Source organism: Cariama cristata, unplaced genomic scaffold (genome assembly GCF_000690535.1).
Source record: "Cariama cristata isolate BGI_N322 unplaced genomic scaffold, ASM69053v1 scaffold6657, whole genome shotgun sequence".
In the NCBI taxonomy this organism is placed as follows: domain Eukaryota; kingdom Metazoa; phylum Chordata; class Aves; order Cariamiformes; family Cariamidae; genus Cariama; species Cariama cristata.
The window spans coordinates 40158-61048 of NW_009627005.1; the positions used below are offsets into that span (position 1 = coordinate 40158).

General features: G+C 38.8%; 1 protein-coding gene across 1 annotated transcript in view; it reads left to right on the forward strand.

The window, feature by feature from the left end:
- Positions 1-17646, forward strand: part of TBC1D4 (TBC1 domain family, member 4) — a 52443-nt gene extending 34797 nt beyond the window's left edge. The window contains 11 exon segments of the mRNA XM_009704274.1: positions 275-435; positions 1362-1571; positions 3517-3519; positions 5216-5374; positions 6898-7056; positions 7479-7491; positions 7493-7715; positions 10612-10771; positions 13079-13248; positions 15777-15953; positions 17315-17646. Of these exon segments, the coding sequence (XP_009702576.1) occupies positions 275-435; positions 1362-1571; positions 3517-3519; positions 5216-5374; positions 6898-7056; positions 7479-7491; positions 7493-7715; positions 10612-10771; positions 13079-13248; positions 15777-15953; positions 17315-17533 (1654 nt within the window). The 3' untranslated portion in view covers positions 17534-17646.
- The last annotated feature ends 3245 nt before the right edge of the window (positions 17647-20891 follow it).

The following is a 20891-nucleotide window of genomic DNA, read 5'->3' on the forward strand; positions in this document are numbered from 1 at the left end:
TTCTAGCTGAGCACTGTATGAATGCTATGAATCCTTCCTGGTGGTATACAGTGCAAACTTCACTGTGTTACAAGAAAACATTTGGGCACTTCTGTATTCAAGGTGAAGCTCACGCACAGCATGCTTTGCCTTCTAAACCTTCCCAGCAAATGCTCCTGAAGGTTTGGTTGTACATTAGACAGACTTAATAAAGATTTTTTTTTTATTTATTTATTTTTATATCACCGCCCCCCCGATGACTTTGATCACCCCATCTGCTTTTTCTTTCCTTCAGTGATTGGGAGGGAAAGAAAAGAACATCGACGGTCTGCAGCAGTGAATCTCTAAATGCTGTGGGGGCCACGCTCACACCTCGCCGCATCTCCTGGCGGCGGAGAATATTCCTGCAGGTAGCTTCACCTATGAATAAATCTCCTTCCAAGATGCAGAATCCAGGTCTGTGTGTGCTTTTAAAGAAAATAAACCAGCAGTTGTTTTTGAATAGTTATTACTATAGTGAACTGCAACATGTGAAAATATGAAAGGGAGAAGGGAGTCAGCTTGATACAATATTCTTGCTAGAAGCTCGCTAAAGATCAGTTGTGCTCAGTTGGCTTTAGGTCTTTGTTGCTTTGAACAGAGGATTCTGTCATAAAAATCAAATGAATTGCAATCTGCCATGGCTGCACTGGTAGCAAGGAAATGAAGAACTGTCTCTTGCTGACAAAGATACCATCTTTAACTGTTAGCAAATTTTTACATAGCCTGCTTACATAATAGCAGTGTTTGCAAAAATGATAAATTTTCTGCCTTGTCCTTGTACTGCACATAGCACCTGTTGAGTGTGTTAATAATTCTTACAGCCTTAGGTCATTTAGGGGAGAAACCTCTGAAATATGTGAAATCCTGCTATGTTGATAAAGTCCTGTTGGTGGAATTGACAACCATAGGTAAATGACAAACTCTATATTTACTGACCATGAAGTGCAATAGCACTGCCTATAGTGCAGCCTAGCAGTTGGAAAAAGTTCCTTTTAGCATAGAGCCTGTGGTTAATCATAGCAGTAAACAAGCCTAGCTGTAAAGGAGACTTTATGGATAAATGCCTCTTTGTAATTCTAGAAGGAGCTAGCAGGGGAAAAAGTTGAAATACTGGGTGACTCTTTATTTAGCTATATTTCATTTAAATATAACTTTATATCATTTAAATAAAACACTTTATTTAAAAATAATTCTCTGCTGTTGAACTGCGTTTTGTCTGTCTTTGGAATCAGCACCTCGCTGCTGAACACGGAAGACAGCTCTTTTTGTTCTGTTGTGACTTAGATTTTTGTGATACGTCACTCTTGAGTTTCCTGTAATAGCTTTCTGATTCTTTGCAGATGGTCATGATGGAAGTGAATTGTTACCATTATCCCCTCTTGCTCCACCCCTGGAGGAGGACCCTCTTGTTCTAGTATTGCAAAATGAGGATGGTCCAGATAAAACTGGAGAGAGGAAGAACTCAGAAGAACTACAAAGTCTGTGGAGAAAAGCCATCCATCAACAAATTCTGTTACTTCGAATGGAAAAAGAAAATCAGAAGCTGGAAGGTTAGCTATTTAGAAAATACCCCTTAAAACTATTACAAATTCTGCTGTCTGAAGCTGAAAACCGTACTGCTGTTGGGCACCTCAAACAGAGATGTGGTTCTGTAACTTTTTGTTTAACAGTGCTAGAAAAAAATACGTTTGCCCAGTCCTATCTCACAGTCCACCAGGTTCTCTGTCTACCTGCCAACTCTTAATGAGTCACCTTAGTTAAAGAAGAAAGTGATAACTTTTCCTTTTTTAGTGCATGATAGACAAAGGTTGCTACAGTCTGTATTCTAGCTCACTAAGTCTAGGAATTCTAATGTGAAGTGGAGTCAGGAGAACAGATGCCATGTGAACACTTAGGTATCGTAAACCTTACGCTATATATCTCGTTTCAGTCCTTTGCAGTGCATGGCATTTCTGTCTAGGCTTTCTGTCCTTCATAAACCACATCACAGTGGTAATTTTGTAAATACTTGAATCCAAATATGATTTTTGAGCAACTGGCTCTTCAGGTATGTCAGAAAGTTCTTTTTTCAGAGCTTGAGTGCTGTACACTGAAAATTCAGTGCCGTTACTGAGGGATCTGAAGTTGACCATGCTGACTTGTCAGCTGCCTGAGCTTCTGGCTAAGATACTTTATTATGACTGGTCAAGACTCTCACAAATAAAAGACAGGATGCAATGTCTATCCTAGCACATAGAAGTCCTTCAGTATAATAGACTAATAACTTTCGGTGCAAATTGAAAATTTCAAATGTCCTTTCTGCAATTGCTGCCCTCATCTTCGCCTGTATGGTGTATAACCTCATTATATGGTAGTCTGATTCTTCAGACAAAACATAATGATCTTGTTATGATCGGTTAACTCCTTTTCCTTCTTTAGTGGTGCTTACTGAGAAAGCAGGGATAGGAAAGAAAAACAGCAGGACAGAAGTCTTCCCATGTCCCTACAAGTATACATCCTTGAATGTATTTCCTACACATGTAGTGTATTTCTCTGTGCACTCTTTCTACAGTTTGTCTCCCATTTGACACACACTTCCGTGGAAACTCCTAAATTCATAGGGAACGTCTACAGAGAAGTCTGTTTTAACTTCAGCCAAAATCTTCATTTGTTGTTTTAGCAAACGGTTAGTCTACTGTTGTGGGGTGGGGAAGCTGGACATCTGCTGTAGTGACTAATTTCATGTTATTCCCTCTGGTAACATGAGCTGCTGAGGAACAAACTCTTTTCTATATCTGCCCTGCATAGCTAGAAGTGCTGTAAACTGTTAAATCAGTCCAGTTCCTTAAGACTCAGTTATAACTTATTTCCATGCTGTAACAGATTTTTTTTTTTAGAAAATAAGTTCTGCCTGCCTGATCATTTGTGGTGAAAACAGGAATGTCATCAGTGGAGACTCCAAACTGGCACTCATCTACCAGCCTACATCTTAGCTTGTGCTCCAAGTAGCATGTCTCCATTCTTGTATGCAGGTTCATAAGTACTGCTAGTGAAACTGGTGCTCTGGCTAGCTAGAATTCATCATCTTATTTTCAAAGGGTGAGAAGTAAACTGTCTTAACGCCTGTCTCTAGGGTTCTTTCCTGTGGGCTGCTGTAACATGGGTCATTTTGCGGACAGGACATATGCAGAACCGATACATTCCAAACAAGTGCTAGTTCGGGCAGTCGTTGACATCTTAGCTGACAATGAAATGTAGATCTCAGAGATGGGAAATGTAGTAACAGAAATGCAGTAATTTCTCTATTTGAAGCCAGATTCCTAGCTGTGAATTTATTCAGCTGTATATGACTGATTTAAGACTAGAATTGCTGTGGAATTGTTTTTAGTGGTTTTCTGTTTTGTTGATTTTTTTTTTTTTATTTTATTTTTTATTTACAACATATTAATAGAACCTCTTTTCCTATTCCTTTTGCTGTCGAGGAGACTTGAATACCATTAGCTCTTTGTTTTATAGAAGGTAAGTTCTGTGAATTGTACAAACTTGCTTATTTTTTTTTCTGAGAAGCTAAAAGCTACTCTTTCCAGTAGATCACCTAGAAATGTAAGAACTACATAAAGTAGTGGGTCACCTAGCAATGATTAGGAAGAACATTAACAAGGATGGTTGCAGGCAACCAAGGGTGGCATAGTAGGTAGGGCAAGTACGATCAACAAGCAAGCTTGCTGACTTTCACCATGGTTAACTGCAGAGCCAAAGTACCATTCAGTGAATGATAACCTGTGACACTTAATCGTTGTCACACTGACATGTGTTACTCTTGTCTTGAATCTGTTGCATATGCTTATGAGAGTGAGCAGTCTCGGATGAAATCGTATAGTATTTAAAATTGCCCCAATTGGACTGCAAATTCTTGTGGTGAGATCACATTCCCATTTTTATGGAAGCGTACTGCACCTTGCATAATAGGTGCTTCTACAAGGCACCCATAGTCTTGAATAGATATAGTCTTGGAGGTATAACATACAGCTTTTGGAAATAATTTGTCACCTACGTTTCTGGAGTGGGCCAGGCAATGATTCTATGGATTCATCCAATATTGGCTTTATCTAAAGTGAGATGATTAGGCAAAGAAATTGATTGTCTTTTTTTGCAGGTTCTGTGAAAGCGTGAGTGAGAGTTTGTTTTCACCTGAAGGTGAAGGATGGTGGGGAGGGGGGTACATCTGTAAGAGGAAGGAATTTCCTGGAAGGCACAAGTACTGCACGCAGATCAAGGCAAATTTGGGATAAACTCAATTTCAGCTTTCAGAGGTCATGTTGTGAAATGTACAATTCAGTCCAATGATAATTAAACCTATGTAAAAATTAAGACATGTTCAGGTCTTGATTCCATTTTTTACACCAGTAGTATGAGGAATTGGAGTGTTTTTCTGCATGCATATCATGTATAATAAAATAACCACAGTTAATTTCTTCAGTAATGGAAATGAAAGCTGCTCCTCTATGAAATTCCAATGCAGCTTTATTTCAGAAATAGAGAATCCTCTGGAATAAAGATTTTGTGCCAGCTAGTCCTATGTAGCAAACCTTTCGAGTTCTGTGCCTTCAGCACAGGTGTACCTTTCTGGATATGGTTCACGTTTGTTCATTCTGTTTACCTCTAGTCAGCCCGATGATGCCAGGTAGCAGTGTCATGAGCTCTTACCACTCTCGTAAGGGACTTGTAAAAACTGGAACTGGTGTGACAGCCTTCGGTTTGGAAGACTTGCTAGCTTGCTTGCCTGAATCTCTCATATAAACATTCATATGTTTGGGACTTTCCATACTAAAACAATTGTAATGTTCAATATCAACAGTAGAAAAATGATCAAAGGTGTTTTTGCAGTTGAAAGAAGCAGCAGATGTGGTGAAGTTGACTGTGTTGAATGGGTTTTTCTTCTTGCCCCAAGCCTTAAAAAATGTTTTCGTGTACTTCATGAATTACTAATGTTCATGGCCCAGTAACAGAAGTTAAATTGTTACCTGCGGCATCTTATGACAAAAAACTGGCCCCATCTCAACTATTAACTGATGAATTGTAGAGGGTGTATTTATTCCTAGCCAGATTATCAGACAGATATATCTAACTTGAATGGGTTTTGCGTATTTGATGCCTCCTGTAATTTTCTGATATTGTTTTTCCCTGTGCTCTTCTTTTCTGTTCTGTGCTCTAGCAAGCAGAGATGAGCTCCAATCAAGAAAAGTAAAACTGGACTATGATGAAGTTGGTACATGTCAGAAAGATGTCATAAATGTTTGGGATAAGAAGTTACTAAACTGCAGAGCCAAAATCCGATGTGACATGGAAGATATCCATTCCACTTTGAAAGAAGGTATTTGTGTAGGATGGCTTTTAACTATGAAGTCTGAAGATTATATTGTTCCTTTCTGATACTGAAGGAAGTCTGCCAGCAATACGCTTTTTTCAGTAGTACAAAATTATGAAAAATTGCCTTCTTTTTGCAAATGCGCCCACCTCCTGCTGCCAAAAAGAAAATACGTTCTGCTGTTGCAGCTTACAATGTCAGCAATGCAGAAACTTATATAGTCATACCTTTGAAGGTAACATCTTGTGCCCCTGTATTATTACAGTGAAGACTGAACTTGGAGCTTCTGCAGCTAACACTGTGACCTTCTGGTTTCTGGTCTGTGGCTCCTATCCAACTGATTCTGAGTTTCATATGCTCTGATTTTACTTACCGAGAAGGCAGGACCATAATGTCTAATGTGGACTGTGCCTAAAACCTAAGAGAATCACAACCAAGCTTCAGAGAGTCAGAACAATCACATCTGATAGAGTCTGGAATATGGTATTTTAGTATTTTGTTTCTTCAAGTGAAAACCTGGGGATTTTGACTTGGAAGTAGATCTTCCTGTGGCCTAACCATAGGCCAGAGGGCCTTGTTAGTATAATGCAGATGTGGAGTCTGGTTGGACCACTGTGTCCTCTTCCATAGCATCTCATGTCTGTGTTACAGGTGCTGAAAAACAATATTTCAGTGTAATCTGGCTGTGGTACAGAAAGAAAGTTTAAATTGCTACCAAAGGGAATTGTGGTAGAAATAAGGCGGTTCCTATTAGTGACCTGCAGAAGGCTGCAAAAAATGACTTGCCTTGATGCCCTATTTTCTGCTGCTGGACTGCAGTTCACAGCTGGGAACAAGGACTTGCCTTTTCTAACTTGTATTCTTGTTAAAAAATTATTTGCGTGGAAAGTATTAGCAGAGTTGACAATTTATTTTGACTTTCAAAGGTCAATTTACAGAGTCAGATATTGAAGGGGGATGTACGTCAAAGTCCGAAAGTTTTAATTTAGTTTATGCTTTCACAGGTGCTTGGCTGACTTGAGAGAAATGTGTCTTTCAATATGTGGTTCTGTGTCCTTCCTTTGGTGTGCAGCATTAATGCTTTTAGGTTTGAACTGACCGTTTTGCAATCTGTACATATTTCACCAAGCCTATGGACTGACATGAGCAGCCCTTTGGGAAGGGTATTTCACACCTGTGAATTTAGTTCAGCCTTTCTAAACAGGGTGGACTGCATTCTGTGTGTAGTTGTGCATCTTTTCCTGCTGGAGGCTAATGGCTCAGAAGTGGCAAAACAAGTGATGTCTGTACCTCAGTTGCCAAATGTACTGCTCAGTGTAATTACTGTAAGTTTGTAGTTAATGTTTAGTTAGTGGAAACAAACTGTGGCTACAGAGTGAATATACTGCAGAGCGGACAACTTCTGAAGCTGACTGTGAAGGATCCTCCAAAGTGGTTCGGCCAAGATTATGACAAAGCAAATTCTTGTGTTATAGCAGTAAAAATATGCCCCTGCTTAGGCCTTTTGGGTTTTTTTGACTGACCTGCAGGTGTACCAAAAAGTCGTCGGGGAGAAATTTGGCAATTTTTGGCTGTGCAACATCGAGTCAGACACAGACTGCCAAACAAGCAGCAGCCTCCCGACATCTCTTACAAAGAACTTCTGAAACAACTGACGGCTCAACAGCACGCCATCCTTGTAGATCTAGGTATGTCTGTCTGAAGCTAGATTTTTCTGACTTGTTTTGTGAGTCTTTTAGTGGAAGCTGTTGCTGAAGATAGATGCTGCTGTATCATCACCACTTCCTGTGTTGTCAGGATTCATATGCCACTTAGTGTCCGCCAAGCGGATGATTTCTTAGGTTATGCTGTTTGTATTTATGCTCTTCTACATCTGTCTGGAAAGAGAAAGCAGTCATTTCTACAAGTTCTGTGCAGACAAGAATATTAAATGAGCTCGATGGATACTGTCTAAAATCAGTGGTAAAATACAGATTATCTGTCTAAAGTCAGCCTGCATATGAAAGCAAAGAGAAACAGTCTATAGGAGGAGAGATGTGCTGGTTGTCAGATGGATCTGGGTTTTTTTGAGAAGAACTGAAGATCAACTACTCTTCTCTCTTTTCATCAGGACGGACATTCCCTATACTTTTCTGCCCACCTGGGAGCAGGACAACTATCACTCTTTAATCTCCTGAAAGCATACTCTTTGCTGGACAAAGAAGTGGGTTATTGTCAAGGTATAAGCTTTGTAGCTGGAGTGCTGCTTCTACATATGAGTGAAGAACAGGCCTTTGAAATGCTGAAATTCCTCATGTATGACCTTGGCTTCCGTAAACAGTACAGGCCAGACATGATGTCGCTACAGGTAAGTCAGTCCTACTTAAAGCAAACCAGAGTTTTAAATGAGTTCTGAGCTCTCGGAGGTTGCTCATGTTCTTCAGGGCCTTATGAAGTTTCTTATGCTGTTTTGGAGGTTATGAGGTGCATGTGAATGTTACTATTGAACCCCTCTCTGCTTCTCAATTTGCAAACAGAGAAGTTCAGAACTCGCAGACTTTTCCTGTCACACATCCCCATCATCTCCTGTTTGGAAACTCTGCTTTCTCGGCTGTTTGCTCTTCCTTTTCTTTTCCTCACTTCTCTCTCATCCTTATGCCGACAAACCACTATGTTTGCGTCTGTATAGATGGAGTTTAAAAATAAATTTAATTTTATTCAGTCCGTGAGCGCTTAGGTGTAGATTTTTCTCTTGTAACTCCAAGCCAAATCAGTAGTGACACCCAGTGGCCAGCCAGTGTACTCCACAGGCATTTGTACTTGGGGCTGTGCTGTCTTGCCTCATCATTTGCGCCTATTTTCTCTCATCATCCTCTACCTCGCAACCCTCAACACAGAGAGAAAACAGACAAATTTTTAAATGTTTAGTTTGCTTAAGAAAGATGCATGCTCTGCAATATTAGTCTTTTAACAGCTAGCTATAGATACGCAAGGCTGCTTAGGAAAGAAACAGAAAACCTTTCAGATGTGTATAAACTCCAGGGTTCAAAGTTCAAGAAATCTTTCACCTTGAGATGCAACTGTCCACTGACTTAAATAACTATATGCTATGGGCCTGTAATATTATAAAGGGGTATACCACTGCTGAGTTAGAGCTTGTAATCCACAGTGGAGAAAAAGTAAACTAAGAGGCAGGTACAAAAGTCTCTTTTTATCTTTCCTTTTTTTTTTTTTCTCCCCTCCCCATGCTCCTTGCATAGCAAACACTAATAATTAAGTAAAAACTTAAGGGGAAGTTTCAGTCTGCTTTTCATGACCAGTCACTTTAGGTGCTTATTTGGCAAATGTCCAGAAGAATAGAATAGATTGTAGTTAAAGAAATTGTATGTGCTTATTCTAAAAATGATAGAGGAGTGTTTTATTGTGTAAGTGTGCTATAACAAGTTTGCTGTGATGAATTAAGGGTGAACAGCCATAAAGACCATCGTTTTGCCTCTTCCCTGTCCCATTCCCCCACCCCCCTCACATATGTTTTGAACCAGTGGGCATCAAAGAGTGATAAATGCATGGTTGCGGGATTTTTTTTTTTCCCCCTAGAAGATGCTTTCTTAGTGTTTGTATGTCATACTGCAGTTGTAGACTTTCAGTAATGTCTGATGATTTGAGAGCATTCAGATGTCCAGGATTTCACCTTTTGATTTAAATGAGTCTGAAACTTTTAGTGTCAGAAGTTCCTAGGAAGAACACTTTTTAAGTTTGAGAAGGTTTACCACTTGTATTACTGTTTGTCCTTTGAATGAAATGACCTCTCATTCCCCACAGTTTGCTCCTAGGCAGTTACCCTGTTCTGGAAAAAAGTACAAGTTTTGTCTGCTCAAGCCAAACTAGACTATTGAAGATGATTTAGAAGATCTCACTAAAGCCTAACTCTTTGTTTTGGTTTTTAACAGGAGTAGAGCACTTGCAAACAGAAACACAAGTAAGCTTATATGCAGAATTAGCTTCTGTCCTGTAGAAGAAAAATGTTGGGTGTTTCTTTAGGATAGTGAGAACTTACTTGACTTATTTTTAATTGTTGTCTGGAAAATGTAGTAATCTAGATTCTTAGTTCATAATGAACTCATCCAATTGGTTTACTGCGTCTGTGATACTATTCTAGTTTCACATGTAAACGTGTTTTATATTAAAACTGTCCAGACTGTGCTTAATTAGTATCTTTGACAATTAAAGCAAAGACTGAAATACATGCACAAGTTTAGCTAATTTGCCTGAATGAGAAGTGATCTCTCTGCCTGTGGATGCGGCTGACCAATAGACAGTTTCAAGTGCAGTCAGTTTTTGGTAGGGAAGAATCATGACCAGTAAAAGTAGGAAAGTAGCTGGATCCAATAAGTCATTTTCTTATTGAGGATAGCATAAGGCACTGTTGACAGCAGAATTGGACCTGACAGCTGATCAATATATGTCTGCTTCTCATCTTCTGCTTTCTGAGAGAAGCATCACTCTGTGCTATGGGCGACTTACTGTGGTATATAGACTATCAAAATTGCAAGGAAATAATTTGCACAGAGTGATATTTTTAGCAATGAATAGCGACTTTTAACCACTTTGCTTTACAACCTTTTACAGGTTGTATAGCAGCATTTTTTTGCATCAGTATCTTAAATTTCTCTGGACCACTGACATGTGGGAGGTGTGCTGGGAAATAAGTATGTGGTACACCTCTGTTGACCCATCATATCTAACATACTCTGTGGATACAGAAGCTGTCTAAAGTGATGATTGTAGCATAGGAGTTTTAAATGCAGAAAAAGTATGGCCAAGGTTCAAAGGATGAAAGCTGAAATGTGTAAATTTAGCCAGAAATATTTCAACTCTGTAATGGACAGTTTTGGCATCTTGGAAGAGGTATTTCTGCTTTCATTGCTGTGAGACTAGAATTTCTGGTTTGTTGACAGAGTCAAATCAATATAGTCTCTTGTTACCTTAAGCCTGTGAATCTGAAATGGTACTTCATTAATAATCAGGTTCAAACTGTTCTTTGTTATTGACTACTGTGTTGGTTTTAATTCATTAGGGGTGGGTTGTTTATATGTGAGCAGATATCACTTGAGGCCCTAAGCAACAATTAAGCTTCATTTTGCAGTGCCATCTGTACTGGAGTTAATTTCCCTTGAGTGAAATATGAATGGCTTGGAAAACTGAGTAAAGCTGAACTTTTCTTTCTCTACTTCCTTCCCTCCCAACCCCCTCGTGCACTGTAGATTCAGATGTATCAGCTCTCAAGGCTTCTTCATGATTATCACAGAGACCTATATAATCATCTTGAAGAAAATGAAATCAGTCCCAGCCTTTATGCTGCACCGTGGTTTCTTACACTGTTCGCATCTCAGTTTCCATTAGGATTTGTAGCCAGAGTATTTGGTAAGAAAGTTTATTCTGTTGCAATAATAAACAGAACAATGTTGTCCATTGTGTTTTGAAACTCTCAGGGAGTAGTTTTCTACATACTGTGGACGTTTGGGGTGACTGTTGTGGGTGGCAAGTAGCAACGCTCTTCATAGTGGGATGTCAGCTCCTTTTCAGAGAGAAAAACTGAAATTCTTTGAAACATGAGACTTGAGCAATTAAGTATGTCTGCTGTTGTTAGTCAAGAGTCTTCTGAAGTGTGAACAGCAGGAAGTTTGTTGTTGCAAATGTATTTTATGCATCAAGCATTCAGTTTACATCTATAGAAAAGTTGTTCTTGTTGAACTTGCAAATTGAAAAAAGAGAATGCATTGGTTTTCAAGAAAGTGTTTCTGAATAACTAATTCTAAAATGCTTTCTAACAAAAATTCAAGTAAACTTGAACTTAAAGGCTGTTTCAGTATTCATGTATATATTGAAGTTTCCTAGTCTTAGTCTGCCTCTGGCTCCGTTTACATAGTTTTTTCATGATAGGCTCCTCTTCAGATAACATCTAGTACAGAAGCATAAGTATGGATTGTGCCTTGTAGTGTTTACAGTATCAGCATGTCAAGTACTTGGGTTTGTATTCTTTTATTATCCATACGAAGTGCCAGCTTAATCAGATTTCCAGTAATGCAGCTTTTTTTTTTTAGTTCATTTATTTATTAATGTAAAACTTGCTGTACTCAGATATGCACCAAGAAGCCAGGAGCATATGTCACGTACTTTCCCTTAAAGTAGACTTTTTACCCATTTGATTTTTCTGTTTTTATACAGCACCTTTTGTCTTTTCTTAAGAAATTTAACCTGACTTGTCTCATGTTTTATTACTGGAATGTGTTAGGTTTTTAACTTGTTTGGTGTGGTGGTTTGGAGGGGAAGAGAGGTTTTTTTGGTTGGTTTTGGTTTTCATGTTTTTTTTGACCTAGTGATTTCTCTATTACAGAGGTTTTTTTCCTTTTTCTGACTGCTCTTTGGGTAAACAAATGATTGGTGTATCTATTTCTCAGTGGTATTCACATGATTGGTACATCTCTTTCCCAGTGGGATTATTGAATTCTGGGACATTCAGGCGTTTCTTTTTTTTTTTTTTCCTTTTTGATTTGTTTTTTAAGGCTAAATTGTTCTTTTTTTTTGTTTTTTTTAATCTTCAGTAGGCTTTGAATTTGGAGAAGGAACTTTTTAAGGGTCGGGAGGGTCAGTGTTCATTTCTCTGTAAATAAGCCGAGCAAAGCATGTTCCCATTTTAAAACTCAAAAGTCACTATGTTGTTTTACTTCCTAATGCTTTGGATTCCTGCATCTTCATTGTCTTATGGGCCATTGTCACATACCGGGAACAGATGGTTAATGTCTACCCTTCACAAATTAAATTCTTACATTTATGCTACTTGCATGTGCATCATAGACTTGGGAAGGGAGACTTTTAGGAACTTTGTATGAGTGAGATGACTGCCTCACCAGTGTCCTGGTGCTACCCTGTGATACTGGATTGAGGCTAGGGATGACCTCTCAGTGTCTCAGAAGTTGAGTTTGTTCAGTTGCAAAGCCCTGCTCTTGGTGGTGTGACAGAGCCAACAGCACAGGAGGCTTATTTAAACTGCTCGTGGGCTGCGTTCATCTCAGTAAATGCAAATCCACCACTGGTTACTGAGACCGAGTTTCTAGTTACTGTGATCAAGTTTCCAGTTTCTGTGCAGTCCATGTCTACTCACTTCTGCAGAGCCTGGACTTTCCCCTCACATCCACCTAATTATACCTCAAAGGAAGGGTTTGGGGCTTAAATTATAGCCAATATGATCACTACTAGGGATTTTGAAAATAATATGATTGATTATGGAATCTACATGATTGCTTTTGAGGACTAGCTTCTGCCTGTAGAAAACAGTAAAATGTCAGTACGTTGTGCTGTGATCCGCTTCTCAATTACTTTTCAGTCATAGATGCGCTTAAAACAGTTAGCAGTTGGTTAACAGTCTATAGTCTACAGTAGACAGTAATGAAATGCTTATTGCAGGTAACTGTTAGAGACATAACAAGCATGCAGTGTTTTCTTTAATGCTGTCTCATCTCTAAGATGACAGAAAATGCTTTTATATGCTTTAACCTCAGGTTGAAATAAGACAGATTGCACTTCTGAAGTGAGTAAATCTTCAGTATGATTGATTACAGAGAAAAACATCCCAGCCCATATATATATATATAATGTGTATATATATATATATTTATCCATTGAGTTTAGCTCTTGTTTTCAAGATGTTTTAATGATTTTCTTTTTTAGACATTATTTTCCTTCAAGGAACAGAAGTCATATTTAAAGTAGCATTGAGCCTACTTAGCAGTCAAGAAACATCTATAATGGGATGTGAGAGTTTTGAGAACACTGTTGATTTTCTGAAAACCATTGTTCCAGATATGACTCAGCCTCAAATGGAAAAAATTATTACTCAGGTAAAGTTGTTTTTCTCTCTACTTTTTTCCCCCCTCTTTTAGTTTACTTTAAAAGAATCGTACCTAAGGTATATGTAAAAGTTTTCTCAGTATGTGCCTTTTGGTTTGAAATGCAAAGGAGTCATCTTCCCGGTAATTTGTATAGAACTAAGATGCAAGTTTTGAATAAAATGGGTTTTGTTTTGCAAATTTTAGCAAGTTGCTACCTCAAGCTCTAGTACAAAGGTTTTTTTGTGCCCCAGCTATTGGGAAAACATGACTTTGTTTATAAATTTCACGTCACCATCAGAAGGGTAAAAGTACCCTATTTTCCAAGCCTAAACCCAGCTGTTGCTCCCTGCTAGCGGGTGAGCAGTCCAGCAGTTTGTGACGGGAAGCACAACATGCCCTGATGGGAAGAGGCAGCGTCACAGCAACTTCTCCTCTGGATCCTTTGAACTGGCTGCACAGAGCCAGCTACCCCTGTAGGAACTTTTATGACACCTCCAACTTAAAATCCTACATGTTAGGAGGTTGGTGAGGCCCTGTTTTCATGATCTGTATTAAAATCAAGGTCAAGCAAACTTTTGCTCTTCTGTTGCGGGGGTGGCTTCTATCCTTCTGGAGATCACTTTTATGGTGCCCTCATGCAACTTCCCCTTCTCACCTTAACCCTGTCCTTGGAGGGATAACATTTGGCAGGTGCTTGGTGCCAGAGGTAGAAGCCCCTTGGGACTGATCCCTACCTTTCTTGGATAAGGGAAAGGAGGAGTGTTATTTCATCAGTATCATTGCAACTTCATGGCAAAGGGTGAAAATAGAAGAGAAATAAAGAATTACTGATGCTGATACAGGAAAAGCTTCTTGTGAAATACTGTCAGTGGCTGGAATCTTTGTCTGTCTACATCATCTTCCTCTGCATTGAAGCTGCAAATTGAAAATGAGCTTCAGTCTAGTACCTTAACTGTGAACTTGTGAACACTTTTCCCCTTTCAGGTGACAGTTCAGAGATAACAGGAGAGCACTAGAAAACCATCTCCATATGCAGAAGTGCAGTTAGCGCTGATGCATTCCTATGGCTTGGTTAATGTTTGAATGTTTCAGGTGCTAGCAGTTAAGAAATCATCTTTAGATAACATGTAAATCTTCATTTCCTCATTGCACTGATTGTGATTGCCATGCTAAGTCCGTGTCAGGCACTTTAGTGTCTGTCTTCACAACTCACTGATTCTGGCAATGATAGAGATGGTAATTCAACATTTTTGATACTATTAGAAATTAAATCTATGTCCTGTGGTCTTCACAGATTGCAGAGCAATCATGCTGTGGCGAGCATGGTAGAAGTAGCTTTGTGCAAAGCCATGTCTGATTGAGTAAAGAATGGGTTACGTTGCCTGAGCAGAGGTGGATGTGGTTATACGCAGGTCAACTCAGCTCTGAGGGCAAGGTCGCCTGCTTGCCTGTGGAATGGTCTCGTGCTGAGCAGCCTTCTGGATCTGCGTTCATGTGTGGGATGACTATATTGTGTTGCTCCTACCTAGGTGGAGTTGTTTGGCTGTCTCAGCATTGTAGTTCCCGGGATCTTCCTCTTACAGTGGATAATGAAAGAAAAATGTAGACATTATACAGGATTATAATACACAGATGAAGAATTGACTGGGTAGCTACATAGAGGAAAATGGCACTTGCCCAACTTGAACACCATATGTAATTTATAGTTTACCTCATTTGAATTACCTGGAGAACAGTGAACGTAATGCAGAACTTGTTTTGTTGGGGGATCTGTGTATGTCTTCTGTTGGTGTAATGTTTGTGATCTCTAGAACAAGGAACAGAACTAATGTCACTGTAGGCGTCCTTCCCTTCTTAGTCTAAACTATCAGAACTTTCAGCAGCTGAGAGGCTGCGGCTAAATGTATAAACAGATAAGGGTCATATGGTCCCATCACCATGAGATGGTCAGTACCATAATCTTCACAATGCTTTCTCACCGAAGCATCTCAATAAGAAAATAGCGTATCTCCACACAGAGACAAAGCATATGGAAACTGTAACCATGATCAGTGTTTTTATAAAAGTCTATAAATGGGCACTTGGAGTCAAGAGATCCAGTTTTGAGGGTGGAGAACTCACGACTCCTGGATTATTCTTCCTCATTGTGTAATCCTGCTCCTGTCACAAGCTGGTGAGACATGAATTTAAAAATTACCTTGTTGAACTTCTTAATATTCCTGAGCAAGAGATGATAAGACTTGGTCATATTATAAAATTCTTGGATTAAATAAGACTTTTTGGCTGATACATCTCATAGTAAAAGGTGGTATTTGGTAATTCTAAAAGCAATGATCTGATTTATTTTAAAGTCTATGATTTATTATGGCTACAATAAGAACTTTAGATACTAAAATGCTCTTAATGTAGACTTCCCCTTCTTGAGAGGAACAGGAAAATACATTAAGTTAATAAAGCAGAGTTGCCTCTTAGCCAAACATTAATGTGGAGTAAGTGCTTTCTATTGTAGTTAAAAATTGTTTTTTCTCTCATGGCAGGTGTTTGAGATGGATATTTCAAAACAGCTCCACGCCTACGAAGTAGAGTACCACGTTCTTCAGGATGAACTGCAGGAAAATGTGAATCCGTGTGACGAAGGTGAACCCCTGGAGAAGCTGGAGAGGGCAAACAGTCATCTGAAGAGACAAAACATGGATTTGTTGGAGAAGCTACAGGTAAATGACTTAAGACTGCGAACTCATGGAGAGGTCATTTCTGTGATTCAGACAATAGAGGAGAAAGTGTCTTTTTTTAAATATACATGAGAAGTCTCCTAACTGCAAGACCATATGCAGTTGAGCAGTTCTGTCAACAGTATTGTTATGTTTTCTTCAGCTGAAGCTCATAGTCCTACTTCTGAAAGGTGGTCTCTCCTAGCAGACTTGAATACAGCCAAGTTCCCACCAGACTTTGCCTGATAAAGTCATGCTTTAAAAACATCTCCTCTTCCTCCTGTGCTATTCACCCTTTCTCCAATAGCCTGGCCAAGACTTGTTTCAGGTTTCAATATGTATTGTCTTGCATTTTCCTGAATACACGGTCTTCTTTTTGCATCACCAGGCCATTTCTTGTTATATTTGTTAATTTAAACAAGCATTGGGAAGAGCTCAGAGAGCACCTTCAGCTTCTGAAACCTGAAAATAGAAACAGGGGAAAAAAGGAAAGATCAAGTCCTCATTATTTTTGTGTTTATGGGCTAAGGGTGCTATGCTGTGTTCTTTTGATATTGAAAACAGGGTTCACTTGCTTTTTTTGCTGTTACTATTTTTTATTTATTTATTTACTGCTACCCGGGCTTTTACTGCTGCTCTGAAAATGCACCAAGGGCATAGAATAATTATGAGTGACTGATTTGAAAGGCTCTATCAAAGCTCTTCTATTCTTCCAGAATGCCATACTGTATTGCATCTTCCTCAGTTCCTTAACATCTTCATCTGTTTGCATAGCTTCTTCATTCCTCAGCTTGGGCTCTTTCCTAGGAATGGTCAGAATTCCCCCACTTCCCACAGAGAGACATTTGCTACTGCTGAGGTCCAGGATTTCTGATTTCTAGTCAGTAGGGTTTTTTCCCCCAGAGGATGCTGTAGGTCTTTTATTGGAGAATAGGGAACACTGTCTACTTCTAGACTTAAGGTTGAGGTTCTCTTTCCCACTCCATTCTGCTGATTTATTTTACTACATAGGGTTCCCACTACTCCATCACTGTCAGACCAGTTGTCTCTTCCAGTGCTACTCCAGCTGCTGATTTCCTTTTTGCTTGCTGCAGCTCCAGTTCCTTGTTACTCTCAACTGTCCCTTCCTTGCCGCAACTTGCATGTCTCCTTCCCTCTGTGAAGCTTTCAGAAATCCTTCAGATTGATCTGGTCACTATAAGGAGATTCTGTGTATGATGCACAGGAGGCATTACTTGTATCATCTGCCTATGCAGATGTCTTTTAGAAACATCTATGTAATTAAGTTCTTAACATATAGCATATCATAATATAAAAAAAGTTATTCAGAATGTCTCAATTTATTATAATGTTACTGTTTGCAGGTTGCTCATGCTAAAATTCAGAGCCTGGAATCCAACCTGGAGACTATTTTGACTCGAGAGAACAAAATGAAGACTGTAATTCAGTCCCTGGAACAGGAGAAGATAACATATCAAAAGACTCTTGAGCAGATAATGAAGTATTTGCCAGCAGAAGCGTTGTCTGACTGTGAACTGCTCCTGAAGGAAGTAAACTACAATCCAAATAATAAAATAAAATAAGGAGTAAGCCATAAAACAGGGTTTTATAGGCAGCATTTCTTCAAAAAAAGAAAAAAAGGGAAAGAGAAGATGAGCATGCTGCTTTCAAAGGACTTAGCAATAGACAACGGTATTATCCAAAACTAGTGCTGGGACACTCATAGCTACTGATGGGCCTTCAAATGTCAGTATGCAAATTCAGGCTATTAATTTTTTATGGTTATGTAAATAAATCACAAGGGGGAAATAAAGGATTCTCACATGTAATTATGATGAGTAGATGTATATTTAGAGTTGACCTAAAGGAAAAGTGAAATTTCGGTAGTCAAAGCCAAGATAATGGTGATCTACAAATTCACTCTGGATGTGCTTGTCTTGTGGTGAAATGAGGATAGTGTGTCTTTATAAATATGTGTTGAATAATACTTGAAGAAAAAAAAAAAAAAGAATGTAATTTTTCCCTCCAAAGAGCAGCATGTTTCACATCTTTTGTGGAAAACCTGTGTGAGCTCATGTGTGCCTCTCTTTTAATTCTACTGACATTGTGTACACAGACCAATAAGGAGAACAAGTATCATGACTTGGTTTGTACAGAAAGAGCTCTGGTGCCATCCGCTGCCTGGGCTGTACTGGTCACTGATGTAATTCCACATGCATGTTGGAACTGGAAACAAAAAGCATCATGTCATATCTCCGCCTCCGTAACTCAGAGCTAATATGTATCTATACACACTTGCAGAACTTGTAAAGGCAAGAGCTAACAGTGACTGCTACTTCTTTCCCAGCCTGTTTGCTTCCACCTGTCCTGGAGTTGGTCATGATGACAGGAGGAGGGAAGCAAGGCTGTGGGATGGTATTTATTCTGATGTTAATTTTCTGTGGGAGACTTGCTGTCATAAGAGTTAGGCATGTAAGGGGTTCTCATTTAACCAAAGAAATACTGCAAGAAGCCTTGTCTTATCCTGGTGGGAGCCAGAAAGCTGTTCTTAAATGTTATTTGAAGAGAAAATTGAGGCAGGTTGCAGGAAGTTGAGCATAAGTGCGTGAAAGAGGACCAAGCAAGTTTCAAATACTATGTACCTTTCAGTTTTCACATACACAGTGGATATACATTTCAAAAGGGATCCTGAAGTACAGGTGCAGTTTTAATAATGCTTTCCAGGTTATTCCTGTTTTAATACTGCTTTGTGGTCTTCTTTTTAAAACAAAAGTCATGAATTTCTGTGTTCTGGGCAGAAGATGAGGTAAACTCTGATAATTTTGAGGGAGAAAATATGTTTATAAAGGTATAAAAAGATGCATATAGATTTGAAAATGTTTTTGAGTGGAATTTTTGAGAAGGCTTAGACAAATGTGTAATAGACACGTATTTTGGAATGCATGTCTGAACCGTTAATTGAGTATTACAGTGGCTCATGTTATCTCTTACCATTTATACTGTATTTCAGGAAACACTTATTCTTTTTAGTAAGAAAAACAATTAAGCAAAGTGCCAAATCCAGCAGTGTCTTTATGTATAAGATTATTCACTTTAGAAAGCAAGGATTGAATATCACTGCTTTCTAAGTATTATGCTTTATGTTAATGTAAAAGTGAGGAACAACAATGCTGATTTGCTGCACGCTGCTGTGGAACGTAGGGGCTTGGGGTCTCCTGGGGTTTTTTTGTTTTTTTTTAACTTCCATGATGTTTTATTTGATTAAAGATACTGATTTACTTAACAGTCTTTCTTTTTACAGTTGAGGTGAAAGGTCTTAACACTGTGTATAAAAATTATGTGGAATCTGTCTAGAAATTTCAGGAATATTGTATTGTAGTAGATGGGAAAATGCCAAGTGAAAAGGCAGTCTTTGCAATTTTGTTCAGAGTAAATTTTAGCTGATGTATACATACAAAACCAATCCCAGGAACTGCAGTAGCGTATATTACAAAGAATCAAGGTTATTCAGATACTTTTTTTTTTTTTTAAATGCACTGAAATGTGCTTTATCCTCTGTTTCATTTATAAAATTTTTCATGTAATGCCTGGAGAAATTCCAATAAATGTCATTGCTGCATTTCCCATTGGCCTCTGGCTAGTTTTATTTTTCTACGCTTAAGGTACCAATCTTACTCTGTTTACATGAGAGATGAAAAGGATCTGGATTTAGTTTCTAGTTGCGGAGAAAAAAAAACTACAGGATTTGTAGAAGGATGCGGAAAGGATAGAAATTCTTATCAGAAAAAATAGTCTTGCATTGTTCTTAACTGAGGATGAAATGATTAAAAGGTATTTTTCTTCTATAGCAGTTCATTTAGTATGCGTACATGTTGAGAACAGTAATTTGATGAACTCTACACTGTGCATCTAGCTTGGGAGGAGAAGGAGGACACCACAGCAACAAGTAGGAATAAACTACAAAAGTAAAACCACAATGAGGTAAGTGCCTGATGACATTAGGACATTTGTGATTAGCATTTGTATTCTGAACACACGTGCCTTGTAACTGGGTATCTCTAGGGTGTCTAGCTTGAAGTCTGCACTCAAGCAGGTGTCCTCCAGACCATCCTCAGATGAATAACAAGCATTATCTAGAAGACTGAATGATGTGTGTTTGTGTCCATCTGTTTGTCTCTCCCTGCCTATCGTATAGATAGCTTTACAGCTATTCTGTTCTCATTGCAATTTGTGCAACTGTGAAGAGGGAAGTCTTAAGGTGCAGTGGGCCAGACACAGAGCTGCAAGGATATTTGCTTGGGAGAAGGGACAGTTCCTGGGTTTGGATAAATTGCTCTTTCATTCCTATATTTTGGTTTTCTGTTTGGAAAAAAAGTTTTCAGAATAAAGCTATTGTTCTGTCTGAGCTAGGCACAACAGCACTCTTAGTTTTTGCAGTCAACTTGCGGAGAACTAACTGGGGAGGAAAAAGTATCTGCTGTTTTCAGGAACAGCTAACTTAGACTGGTTTTTGCTGGCAGAGGGCTTTTTTACAAGTCTGGGAAGACATCCATCCTTTTAGCTAGGAAATTAGCCCATAAATGAAGAGTACTACTTGCCAGGAATACAGTTGAAATAGGTCAGTCTGGTAAGGAAGGCTAACATAGGGAACTCTCTAGTATTCACATCTTTTATGGATGGAAAACGTGGCCAGAAAGTGTGAGTTTGTTTGGTTTTGGGTTTTTTTCCCTCTCCTAAAAAGGAGAGTGTTTATTTCTCTCCTAAAAAGAAGAATATTTAAAGTGCCTTTAAGTTGCATTTTGTTCACTTTTTCTCTAAAAAAGCATTAGATTTTACTGAAGAAAATTAGTCTCCTGATAAATGGCATATTCCAGTTTAAGACCTGACTTGAAATCATAAATCTAGCTAATCTTAAGTGGTTTGATTATGCCCTGTTTAACA